The following is a 12699-nucleotide window of genomic DNA, read 5'->3' on the forward strand; positions in this document are numbered from 1 at the left end:
TTGATTGCTCCTCAACGGTCAAACATGTCCCCATTCACTGGGGAGGAAGTGCATCGAGTTCTCTGAGAAAATCCATCTGGAGTAGGTGCGGGTGATGGATTTAGCTGCAGGCTGTTGTGATGGTGGTTAAACAGGCAAAAAATGAGAGCTGTCACATGGGAAGCTGATAAAGTGTATGGCCTAAATACTGTGGCGTTCTATCTCGATGGGAGCCAAAAACACAAGAAAACAAGACCACAGCTTTTAAATGGGGATGTACGAATCCCTGCAGATCCAGGTTAAGTCAATGGGAGGAGTCAGGAATCCCATCCTAGTACCAGGGCTGCCAATCACATCGCAGGGAGGATCAATCTTTGATTGGCTGTTATTGAGTCAAGGGTCAACATCAGAGGAATGTAAGAATTAAAATCCATTACATACGTTATTGATTTATTCACAAGTGCTATCCTAGCAAGTCAAAGTCATAGCATTCATCCGGAAGTGTGTGTGTGTGTGTGTGTGTGTGTGTGTGTGTGTGTGTGTGTGTGTTCTTTTGTAAATGTGCTTTTGCAGCATCTTCTGGGCTGTCATTCACTGAACCGTCCGTCAGCTTTCAGCATCTGTTGCTGTTAGCATTAGCATGTTACCCCTAGTGCCAGAGTCCAGGGCTCCTCAATCATCCCCTTTGCAACATGCCTCTTAAAAAAAATCTAAAATCGAAATAGCGGTCCACAGAACACATGTGAACCTTTCTGGCGTTCCCTGACGACGTGTAACAAGACAGTTTTAAATGAAAAGTTGCGGCTCTTGTCCCTTTTGAAAACTTGTCACATTGTCTCCGTGTTTGCAAACGCTTGCAAATTATTTATACAGTACTGATTTGCTCTACTACCATCAAACATTGTTTACTTCTCTTGTCACACTAGTGGCAAGCAGTGATGCTAAAAAAAATGAATGAAAACTAGATAAATCTTTCCATAAGCATTCTGAAATGAAAAAAAAAGTTAGATTTCTTGAATAATGAAAAATGTTTTATATTTTATAACAATATTTCCTGAAGTGGATTACCACAATGAAACGCTCTTATTCACATATTTCTTTTTTCTTTTCTCAGTGGAGTATATGGGTCAGTTTCTCACACACAAACTGAGTCTGTTGATGGTCGGTTTAATCATGTCAGTATTTTTCGTGTGTGTGCTGCCACTCCTATTGTGCTGTTAGTCTTTCCAAACTAATTCCTCTTCAGCTCATTACATGCCTCTAGATCACTTCTTATCTCTGCGTGGCAGAATGGAAAATAGTGCCCTGCTTTTTATTTTTTTCCCATCCCCAGGGATCCCATCCCATTCCCTGTGTCCTTGTGCCACTAAACTTTCTCTTCAAACAAACTCCTCGCCCATCCAATATGTGGATCCCTTTGAGACACCTTGCCATTTTTTTTGTCTGCAAAGGCAAACACAAGAGAGATGTAAGGTTTTGTTTTTTCTTCTCCGCCTCAAATGTCGCGTGCGTGACTGTGCAGAGACAAATTTAGCACAAAGCTGCACCTCATTGATGTTACAGATTAAATGATCTCGCTGTGGATGCTCACTCCAGCTCCAAGTGGATTGCAAAAATAGATGGACCTTATTTTCACTTCCTCACAAGCTGGCATGAAAAAGGGAAAATGGGTCTTCTTGCATGTGCCATCACATGCAAGTGCTTATATAGACAACATTCTGTATGCAAACACACACCCAAAGATTACAGAATCAGAATAAGAATCATGTTTGTTTGGCCAAGTCAGGTCAAACAAGACAGGGAATTTGACTCGGTTACTTTAGTTCACTGTACAGTAATTAGACAAATGGCTCTTATTAACATATATACCTTTTTTTTTTTAAGTGAAAGGTGCAGCAGTATGAGGTAGACATGGTAATTGAAAGGTACATTGTTACAGCATATGATTGTGCGATTCTGGTTATCATTATTATTGTTATTGCACATACCACACAGACTTGCTCACACCTGAGCTCTGTTCAAACTTGCAGTCTAGACGAGGTCAGGATGCAATAAGACGTAACACTGAGGATTTTATGTATTTGTAAGTCTGTGTCTCTTCATCCTCACCTGACCACTGTGTATCCCAACCTGTGTCCCCCCGGCTCTGCACGACCGCCTCCACCCTGGCCTTGCTTTGCGATAGAGTAGCTGCCAATGAAGCCAGAAAACCTACACACATTCCACAAAGCCAAAGCATTTATTTGGTATTCCTGCCAGAGTCCCAACTCGCTCACGGCTCGGGTCACATCCACTTCCCTCTGTGGGAGTGCAGCTGGCAGCTCAGAGGTTGGTTAGGTTCAAGATGATCCCCCTTAAAATAGCCATTTTTATGTGCTGCTCCTAAACTGCTTGTACTTCACCAGTCAACACGGATCTAAGGAGGCCGGATACCAGGGGAACACACTACTTTTGTTGATTTCAAAAAACAAAACAGCGAGATAAAGAGAAAATGCAGCATCTTCAGATTGAACTGAAATAAAATAAGGGCTTTTGGAGCCAGGCTGCTTTTTATTGTTTGATGTTCTCCTTAAAGCAGCACAACGTAACTTTCAGCTTTTCTGAGTTTGGCGGCATCTTTTGGACAAAAGCGGTAGTGCTTTACCAGAAAGAACACTACGTTTCCCATGAGCACCAATGCGTACTGCCGGAAAACTCCTGTCCCGTCGCTGCATTTGTTTTGAGAGAAGACGGGACGCTTTTCTGTTTTACCAAGTGAACAGACGGAACGCAAAAAAAAAGATGTTAAACTGTTGGAAAGGAACTGGAATTTACCGGGATACCTTAAACAAGGAAGCCAGGGAGTGGTAGATGGAGAAAATAATGATTATTAACGGTCTGGATCCATATGAAATCCCTACTGAAGAGCCATGTGTTTCAATAAATGTGTATAATAGTACAACATACAGTACATGTTTTGTATCCCTCTTACTTCTCTTTTCTTTTTTTTTTACTGCTATATTATGGTGAAGAGGCTCCGAGGCGTCAGCAACATTCTTGTTTTCCTCGTGAGATTATTTTTTTCCTCTGCAGCTACAAATAAGAGTTAATATTTTTTCCTCAACAAACTAGTTTTATCTGAAGATTGGGGTTAATTGCACCGCAGAGAGCTGGCCAGCAACTGCATTTAGCTGGAGAAGTGGGGAATAAAACCCGTGTTTTGATCCGACCCGGTCTGCGTGAGTGTTTGTGGTTTAAGGCTGATTTATGGTTCTGCGTTAAATCGACGCAGAGCCTACGGCGTAGGGTACGCGGCGACACGCACCGTACGTTGCGCGTCGCCACGTACCCTACGCCGTAGGTCTGCGTCGATTTAACGCAGAACCATAAATCATGCTTTACTGTGTGTTTGGTCGTTACAGCCGCGATCCAAAGCGAGCCGACGACTCTTTCACTCTTTTACTTTGTTATCTCAGATACTTGGCCTCCGTGGTTCTGCCTCCGAGCAGGAAACCGTTGAAAAGTTAAACCATTAGGATCTTTTCCCCACGTCTGTTGTGTGGAGCTGCTGCAGCCACAACGCAGCAACGGGTTACCAGCTCCTGCGGAGCTGCGCTCCACGCCCCGCCCATTTTCGTCTCGACTGCGAATCGGGAAGGAGGGGGAAGTGACGTATGCCGTAAAGCAGTCAAAGCCGTAAAATTTGTAGTTTTTTAGTGTGGCAGGGTTCCTACCATGCTCCTCAAAATTACATAGTGCCAGTGAAAGCGATACAGACCCCTCAGATCATGACAGAGGTGTCATTAAACCTGTTGGAAGTTGATGTACCATCACAATGACTCTGGAAATATTATATTAAGGTGGAAAAGTTACGTAGTGTCGCTTTAAGTAAATGTGCACATCACCATGTACTCTTATTTGACCATCACGCTCATCCTTCTGTACTTAAAAACGCCTTTGTGTCTGATCCTGGCCGTTCCTCGGTTTCTCTTTTATTTCTGTTACCCTGTGTAAAGTGTGCACTGATTTTCATGTGTCCTGATGATGCACATGGTGAGATCTTCATGAAAACCCACACACTGGAGTATCAGGCCAAACCACAAAGTTGCGCTGCAATGTGAACAATCCTGCCTAAATACAATATGTCCCAGTTTAATAAAAAAGAAAGATATTGCTGTTGTTAGGTAACACCATTAGAAAGAAAAACCTTTAGAAAATCCACAGTCTCAGAATAGAGATGGAAAAGTCGTAAGTTCCACCCACAGTGGAGGTGAGAACAAGGCACCGCTCTCCTCATTGATTCAGAAGCTTCCTCGTCATGTGCCTCTGGTTGCAGTCGAGTGAAAAACAACTAAAACCTCCTGTAAGTTGAGTGAATACAACCGCAAGGAATCGTCAGGAAGGAACCGGAAAAGTGCAAGCGCCGGGATGAGATGAGTGCGTGCTCAAAGCTGCTCAGCTCTCCCTCTCCTCGCTCGCCGTCTTGACTTCTGACACTATGGAGGTGGCGAAAGTGACCCATGTCGCTCCTTTCCTCTAATTGGATAATCTCTTGCAACACATTCAAGTCTAGCAGATTACATTGGGGGCAAAAACGCCAGCATTTCAAATAATATACAGCAAAGTATTAGTTGTGATAAAAAGGGTCTGGTAGGAATATGACTTCGCCTACCCCTCTGTGGCGGCACTAAACTATTCTTCTTCTTCAGAAGTGTCACAGTAGAATATGGTAGTTTTTACTATAACATTTTGGCTATTTATTTACAGTACAAGTAGCAAAAAAGGTTGCTGTACCAGTATCAGAAATCAAGATGTAGCAGTATTAATAAGAAAAACCAGGATTCTGTCACTATCACTGGCACAGTCTTATCGTTTCCTGTTTGAACATACGACAGAAGAAACTAACTGAGAAAGTCTTCAGCTGACGGCGCTTTTAATGGCCTCACAGGCCTCTTCCCGAGGGGCAATCGACGGAGAGACGCCACCTTCTCTGCCTCTGCGGTCTCAAAATCCAAGATAAAAGAGTGAACACGTGTTAGGGATGTGAGGGGCCGTGGAAAGGGCTCAGAACGCGCTCGTCACGGCTCCGTGCTCAACAAACCACATTTTTTAGCACACAAGCAAGACGTGTGCCTACACGAACATACTCTTGTCCTTGTGAATATTGTTCTGTGGGCTCACAGGGGCGAATGCCTCCTCATCAGCGATACTTTTCCATCTGTGCAGTTTATTCTTCCATGAGCATTGCCCACTTTATTATTTAAATGCACACACATTTTAAAACACTAATTTCCCCACCAAAGTTGAAAAACAGAACTTTGAGGCCTTTTTTGTATGTTTGTTTTGTTTTTGTCTTACTGCATATAACCTACAAATCCAATCAGTCTTTAGGATGTAGGTTCTCTGGAGTGCCCCCTAGTGGAAACGTCATGTAACAGGCGCAGGACAATTACAAGCACTGCAATCTTGGCCCTTCAACGTTGTAAATGCAGTTCAGTGACAGTCTGTGCTGGTCTTTAGTCCAACTGGTTTGTGCCAGTGTGATTTTCTCACTTATTCCTATTTTGGCTACAGAGAAGAGACTTCTTTTACTGACATTTGTTACTTGTAAAGATAGTGAACAGTGATAAACCTACAACTTTGTATCAGTGTATATACTCTATTTTTATTTGTTTCTGTGCTGCTGCTGAATTCAAAAGACGTCCTTTGTGGAAATGATGGGTGGAAACTTTTTTCGCTTTGAATTAGATGGTTTTTACACACAGGACCGACTGTCAAATAATTTATGGCATTTTTAATGTATGAAGGCCGTCTGACGGTCTGACTGGAACAGTTCCTCACAGCTCGTGCTGGAAATAAACCACTGAGTTTTTAAGCGTCCAACATAAAAGTCAGGAAGGAGAAATCCCTCTACATTTGATTTGACTCTGATTTGGGTCATTTTCACCAGAACACGCACACCAGACAATATAACACATGCAACAAAAAATAGCACCAAGACTGTGTAGGAGGTCCCAAACAGCAAGAGTGTGACAGGAAGTGGCAGTTCAAGCCGCAGCCTCGGCCTGAACCAGTCTTCATGTGCCACAAAAACAAATATTCCATTAGAGAATTCTCTGAAATGGTATTCAGCTGGCTGTTATGTGTTAAAAATTGTGACCCACAGCATATTTAACGCAAACCTTCTGTCTTCTTCCCCAGCGGCCCCATCATGCCCATGCTCTCTTTGACTTCACCCCCCACCACCCGTCCCAGCTGCGTTTCCTGCGTGGGGATGTCATCGAACTCATTGACTGCTCGGATTCCCTACGCTGGAGGGGCCGTTGCCATGGAAATGTGGGCTACTTCTCCCCGGAGTACGTGCAGCCCTTTCACCACGGCCAGTGACCTCACATGCCGAGCGAACACGCGGCCGTTCCTGCAGGTGCACCGTCCTGACCACACCTACTGTACCCAACAACCCAACAACGACAACCAACTCCGGTCCTCTTGCTCTGTATTTTCACTTTTGGAGCAAACGAGTGATGAAGCTGCAGCCGAAACGGACTCCTTCAAGTCAAACCCCAACCAAGTGAGCTGTGACAGCCTCACCCATCCGACCGTTCGACTCCACTTCTCTGTAAAAGTGAATAATTCAGACGTGGACCTACACACTGTGGAAGACACACCTACGTAGACTAACATTTACACATCATTTATTGCAGCTCATCAGTGCTCGTTCAGGCTCACTTACAAGTAACACATATGAACATTGATTTGATGGAAAAAAGGGGAGACGGTGTGATCCGTGGGAGCTCGTGACTGAGGGACACAGCAGGGAGCTGCAGATGTGCTCCAGTATTATACACCAGGAGATCCTGGAGCTGACAAGTGAGACACAGGAAGTCATTGTGTTGTGAATATCCGGGGTGGACGGCGAGGACACTGACCCAGCAGGTCCCTCTGACAGCGAGCCGACCGGTCCGAGGCCATGTGAAGCGGTTTTGCTCGTAATCTGCAGTCGTGTACATTGTTAAACCTTAGACTGCACAAAGCTGGGCTTGCCGAAGACGCTGAGGGTGTTACTGTCCCGCTGTGACCGGAGACTCGAACCTCTCAGCTCACACACTGCTTTGTTTTAAAATACACTGCTTAAAATATGAAACGGATCAGTTGTTTGTTGTATTTATTCTTATTCGTGTGTAATCTTGAAATATATTGCAAATAGAATTGCTCATGGTAGAAAGGTTTCATGTCCGCTACAACGGCTGATAAAGGAAACTAGGTGTTTGTGTGATTTACAGTGAGAACGTACACGTACGTCTTCCATTACCTGTAATGATAAATCATTTTAATAAAGTCATACGTACTCTTCTTTGAACCTACATTGTTCCTGTCACTTTATTTTCATTATTATTATTATCTGCAGTAGGATTGGTTGTCTGAAAAGAACAGACACATAACTCAACCCCACCATGTTGTTCGGGGCCCCCTAACAACTTATATGGGAGCTTTTGTGCTGTCCTTCCGGTATTTCAACAAAATGTCATAGACATCGTATCGCCAAGAAATTGTGAGCCGTTTTGAAAAATATTTCCCACTCTCCGTGGACTTGGCTGCTCTTTATACTTTTGTCAACGTTCTTAGCCATGGTGCTTGTTTTCAGAATATTTTTTTCAATATTTCAAATAAAAATGACAGTTATGTTAGATATGTTAAGAGTTTTCGAGTTGGTATTGTTTTCAAACAGCCTTATTTTTCCCCTTTTGGCATAGTTATGAGTCTGCAATGGCTGGATGTGTCTGATTTAGATACTTTTTTTGCTTAAAATGAGTAGAAATTACGATTTGAAATAAAATACACTTTTAAAAGCAACTTTTAAATTTCGTGAACAGACTATTACCTTGCCAGCATTTGTAAGTGAGGCCCATCTGAGCTATAATTGGATGATAAATGGGGCTTCATGGACCGTGCTAGGGATCCATGTTGGCTCTAGGGGAACTGTTAGCACTGGTTTTGCTCCAATAGATGGGTGACCGATGATGTCATATCTGGGTCCCACTTGGAACAACTTTGATAAGTGAACCAAGTGAGGTACGAGGTGGTCATTTTTTTGGTTTCAAAATTCCAACGTTCTCAGGTTGCAGCTACATCCAGGTCAGCCCTGTACCCCCCAAGCCCAGTGCTCTATGCCCTCATCCAACTCATTTCATCCTCATCACCTCCTGACCAGGAGACGTTGACACCACCTTTTCTTCTTCTTTTTTCCCACAATAAAGTTTTAATCAGCACTTATGGGCACAGCTCTGCACTGACATGATTGACAAAGGTTTCCAGTTTTAAGAGCTGCTGAGGAATTACTTTCACTTTATTTGTCTAATTGTTTAATGATATTATGTGCTGCAGGAAGAGAACTAAGAAAATAGTTTTTAAATATTTACAAAATTTCATCATGCATTTGTTGACAGTATGGAGATCTTCTGCCTGTATTCGACCTTTATGGAAATAAAAGAGTAAATCATGATTAAAATCACCCATTAACAATCCCTTTTTGAAACAAAATGTATTTTTTTTATTTTTTCCCACCACACTGGCACTAAATTGCCCCATCCTTAACAATGTAAGCAATTAAATGCAAAACTACCGTATATCTATACTAATGAATAAAAGGAAGTTGATAAGAAAAAACATAAAATGTCTCGGGTTTATACCCCACCCCAAAAAATAGACGCTTTATTTATTTACGGTAAAGTAGGCTAAATGTACCTTAAGAATTTCAGAGGTTTTTCCACCTTTAAATGTTTCCTGAATCTTATGACCATGTGATATTTCTGATTTAGTTTTTTAATACATTTTCAAAAGTTTTCTACATTTCTTTTTTTTCAGTCAAGACGTGGTGCTGAGTGTACGTGTATGATAAATAAAATTAACTTTTTTGATTTTAGCAAAGGCTGCAATGACACAAAGAGGGTGTGAATACTTTCTGAACCCACTGTATGTGGTTTTATTACAGACCAGTCACCAGACATGTAAATCTAATAACATGTCATACAGGACGGACTTCACACTGGTGTAAATATCGATGCCAACAATAAATCAGGTCAAGCATTACATGTCAAAAAGTGACTCTGAGGGGTGGCTGCTCTTACATGATAAATGCATCTCTCACTGGAATGCAATATTTGAAATGTAGATATAAGCCAAGCTGCAGCTTGTAATTCCCCGATACTCAATCACTCCCGCTCTCCTGCCTTTCACTTTCTTGTTTTAACAAAACAGTTTTTTCATTCCTCCTGGCAGAGTCACCTCTGGCTCTCTACTGAAAGTTATTCAATAAAGTTGCGGCATTCGGCAGGGGAGAAAAACAAAGACGCCAAAGGTCTACCACAAATAGTACGGGTGCTGTCTTACCCTGATCCTTTCAGAAGTGCTGGGTTACTTTGAAGTGACATATTTGTGTCACATGATAAAAGTTTGACAGCATAAAAATACTAAGTCTCACTGTCAAAAAGCAAAGTAGGAGATGAAAAGACAAAGAAATGAAGCGTAAAACATGAGGTACAGCCAGAAAAAGATAGCAAAAGATGCTAGAACGCAGATGAAAGATGGCCTAGTGTGGAAGCAGCGTGTCAGCTGCACAAATTAGATTAACAGTCAAATGGTGAATTGCAAGAGGAAGGTGCGCGTGTCATCAGTGCCATTCACAGCTGAACCGGTTTGAGAAGCTAGCTGGCCTCGGGCTGGTTAAGGAGAATAAAATCAGCCCATAAATCAGTCAAACAGTATAAGTATACCTGAAGAACCCTTTACATAAGAAGATGGGTCAGTAGGTAAAAATGAGGTAAGCAGCTAATAATGTTCAAATAACCTAACATATGAAACGCAGCTACCATAAAAATGGAATTTGACTGTTTCTTAGTTAATGTTTACATCCGTTGGGCTACGAATGGCCTGCAAAGTGATAGTGGATGTACAGCATCTTCATTCCAAAAACAGGTAACGCACGACATTGACTGTTTGTCATGTTGACCTAATCTCCAGGATTCCCAGGCCCATTGAAGTCACGTTTCCCTTACCCCTAGATTTGTGCAAAACCAAATATCAGAAATGTAATCCTGTAATGAAACGGCATTCCTTCGAAAAAACTTCAGAGTATTGAATAAACCCTTTTTTGCATCCAGGTGTTTTTTCAGGACATTCAATAATCCACTTATTCCCAAAAGTGTAATGGAAACGGTTTTTGCATGTTTCCAGGCGAGTTAAAAGTTAATCTAAAGTCATCAAAATCTAGTTTCCAGCTGTTTTTGGTCTCATTAATATAATGTAGGTGTCATTATTTATTACATAAGTGCTTAAGCTATGAATAATCATTTGAATGATCATCTGCTGCATTTATCATTGGACTGCGTGTGATGAACCCATTCTCAAAAAAGACCAAACAAAATCAAGATAACGCTAAAGTATGTTGAAAATCGCTCTATGTAACAATACCATTTCTGACCACATGGGAGCAAAAAAAATCAATGTGCTGACAAAACCACCACCGATGCTCTGCTAAAGACTGGAGACAATCCAGCATGTCCTTTAAAGGAGCATGAGGCAGGATTGAGGCAGGATTTATGAAAAAAAATCCTATACGTTTTAAGTTTTCTAGTAATAATGTCAGATGAAGCGTTCCAAACCAAAAAGAATGAGCCCTCTAGTGTATCTCTCCGTTGCCTTGAACAGGCTGTGTGCTGCAAAATGTGCTGCAATTGTGACCGGAATTTCCCGCGCTGTCCTGCGGATGTGACGTCACATGACGCTGCCTGCGCGTTCTCCCCATTCTCCCTGTTCTCTCGTGCCGGCTTCGCTGTTGGCTGCAGTACCCCCGACGGCCATCGTGGCGAAGGTGGCGCTAATGAGTCTCATTTCTTAAAAGGAGCCTCATGCCCCTTTAATAACCCTTTTTCCCCACTAGAGCTGCACTATGTTGTGTCTTACACCAGGGAGGGACACATGAATATTCTTGTCATGTTCTGTCCCTGCGTGGTCAGAAAAGGTGTGGTCCGAGATCTTTTTCCTAAAGCATTTTATTGCTCAATTACCTCACAATTCTTTTGACACACCGATAGCAAACCATTAATTTAGTACTCTCACGTCAAAATTTTCAGTGAACTGCTTTGTTGGAAGAAATCTATCACAGAAGTAACACAATTACAGAAATATAGTACTGCCTGCTGCGATGCAGTAAAATAACACATTACTGTCAAAATATTGGTACTATAGCGGATACAATCTCAGTAATGCACTAAAAATTTCATCAAAATGTCATCATAGCTCATAACTTTGTTCTATTTAAATTTTTGTTTAAATCTTCCAAACTAATACAACGAAAGATACATTTACAGATAAAATAGTCAGTTATTTCCTGTTGCTGGAGCTCAATAGTTGAGACAAAAGTGTTGAACATCTGTTCCAACCCAGTCTTTTAGATGTTCGTAGGCACACCAGAGCTAAAAAAGATCCACAAGAAAGGTCCAACGTGTCACGTTTTTTGAGTTAAGGTCAGGGTTTGAGTTAATGTAACGGTTTTTCCCAGTTTTTGTATTTAAGTTCCTGTTTTATTGTGAAACCCCATGTCTTTGTGTTTAAGTTCTGTCTTGACTTCCCTGTTCCCATCTGCCCTGATTGTGTGCACCTGTGTCTCGTCAAGCCTTTTGTGTTTATCTTGTTTTGTCTTTACCTTGCTCCTTGCTGGTCCGTACCGTTTGTCCTGTGTCCTGTCAAGTTTGGGATTTTGTCAAGTTTAAGCTCTTGTTTTTTTGTTAATCCTGCTCAGCAGTGCTTTAGATTTTTTTAAGTTAATAAATCACTGTTTTTGGAACTCCTGCGTCTTTACTGCAGTTGGGTTCTCTTCAACCACATCCTGACACTACGGGCCCACACAAATGACTGCCAACCAATACATGTTTCCTGCATGTTTTCCTGCCCGTCTTTAACAAGGCGTCGGACACGTCGGGTACAGTTGCATTAATCACAGGACTTTCAGTCATTGTTCTGTATCACACCACCCTCTACTGGAATAAACTACATTTTAGCAAGATAAAATACCTTGTCATATTTTTGCTTTTATTTTGGTAAAAGCAGTGGTGTAGTGCTGGGTATAAGCTGGTTTAGACTATACCCACTTATTTTTAAGGCAATATTGGGTATACCCACTTCTCAATCCCCTCTGCACATAATTTAGTGGCATCCGAAAGCCAAATTCCCCAATTTTCTTTGAGTGGATGGTGAGGGCATGACCCACCATACACTGTCTCTAACTGGCTAATTCTCGTTGCCTTCGTCGGTTGGATTGGTTACGTTTAGGCATGAGGACTGATGAGCCAATCAGAGGCAGAGTAGGGCGAGTACTGGGAAAACAAATACTGCATAACATTTGTTAGTTTTCTTTGAATTATTTACGTATGGAAGATGTGATGGACAATGAAGCTATTCAGATAAAATATTTACTGTTACAATTCAAATGTCCTTTCAAATTTACATCAACCAGCAGCTGAGCTAATGTTAGTGTTTCTAGGCCGTCATTAACCATCGCCTCGCATGCTAACTGTCCCACATTCCTGTCAAATAAGATGCCGACAGTGGAACCCGTGCCGCCTCTTCATCCACAGCCAAAGATGCCGGTACAATGTCAGAGGAAGATGTCAACAACGGTGGGTGGACCTTGTAAAATTATGGTAATAACATGTTTGGGCTGCACTCGACCGGTGATATTTG

The 12699-nt window shown here is 42.0% G+C and overlaps 1 protein-coding gene across 2 annotated transcripts in view; it reads left to right on the top strand.

The window, feature by feature from the left end:
* Positions 1-7316, top strand: part of grapa (GRB2 related adaptor protein a) — a 35481-nt gene extending 28165 nt beyond the window's left edge. For both annotated transcript variants that reach the window (XM_061711314.1, XM_061711315.1), the window contains one exon: positions 6160-7316. In XM_061711314.1, coding sequence (XP_061567298.1) covers positions 6160-6345 — 186 coding nt within the window. In that variant the 3' untranslated portion in view covers positions 6346-7316. The remainder of the gene's footprint in view (positions 1-6159) is intronic.
* Positions 7317-12699: the final 5383 nt, after the last annotated feature.

This window comes from Cololabis saira, chromosome 21, assembly GCF_033807715.1.
Source record: "Cololabis saira isolate AMF1-May2022 chromosome 21, fColSai1.1, whole genome shotgun sequence".
Taxonomy (NCBI): domain Eukaryota; kingdom Metazoa; phylum Chordata; class Actinopteri; order Beloniformes; family Belonidae; genus Cololabis; species Cololabis saira.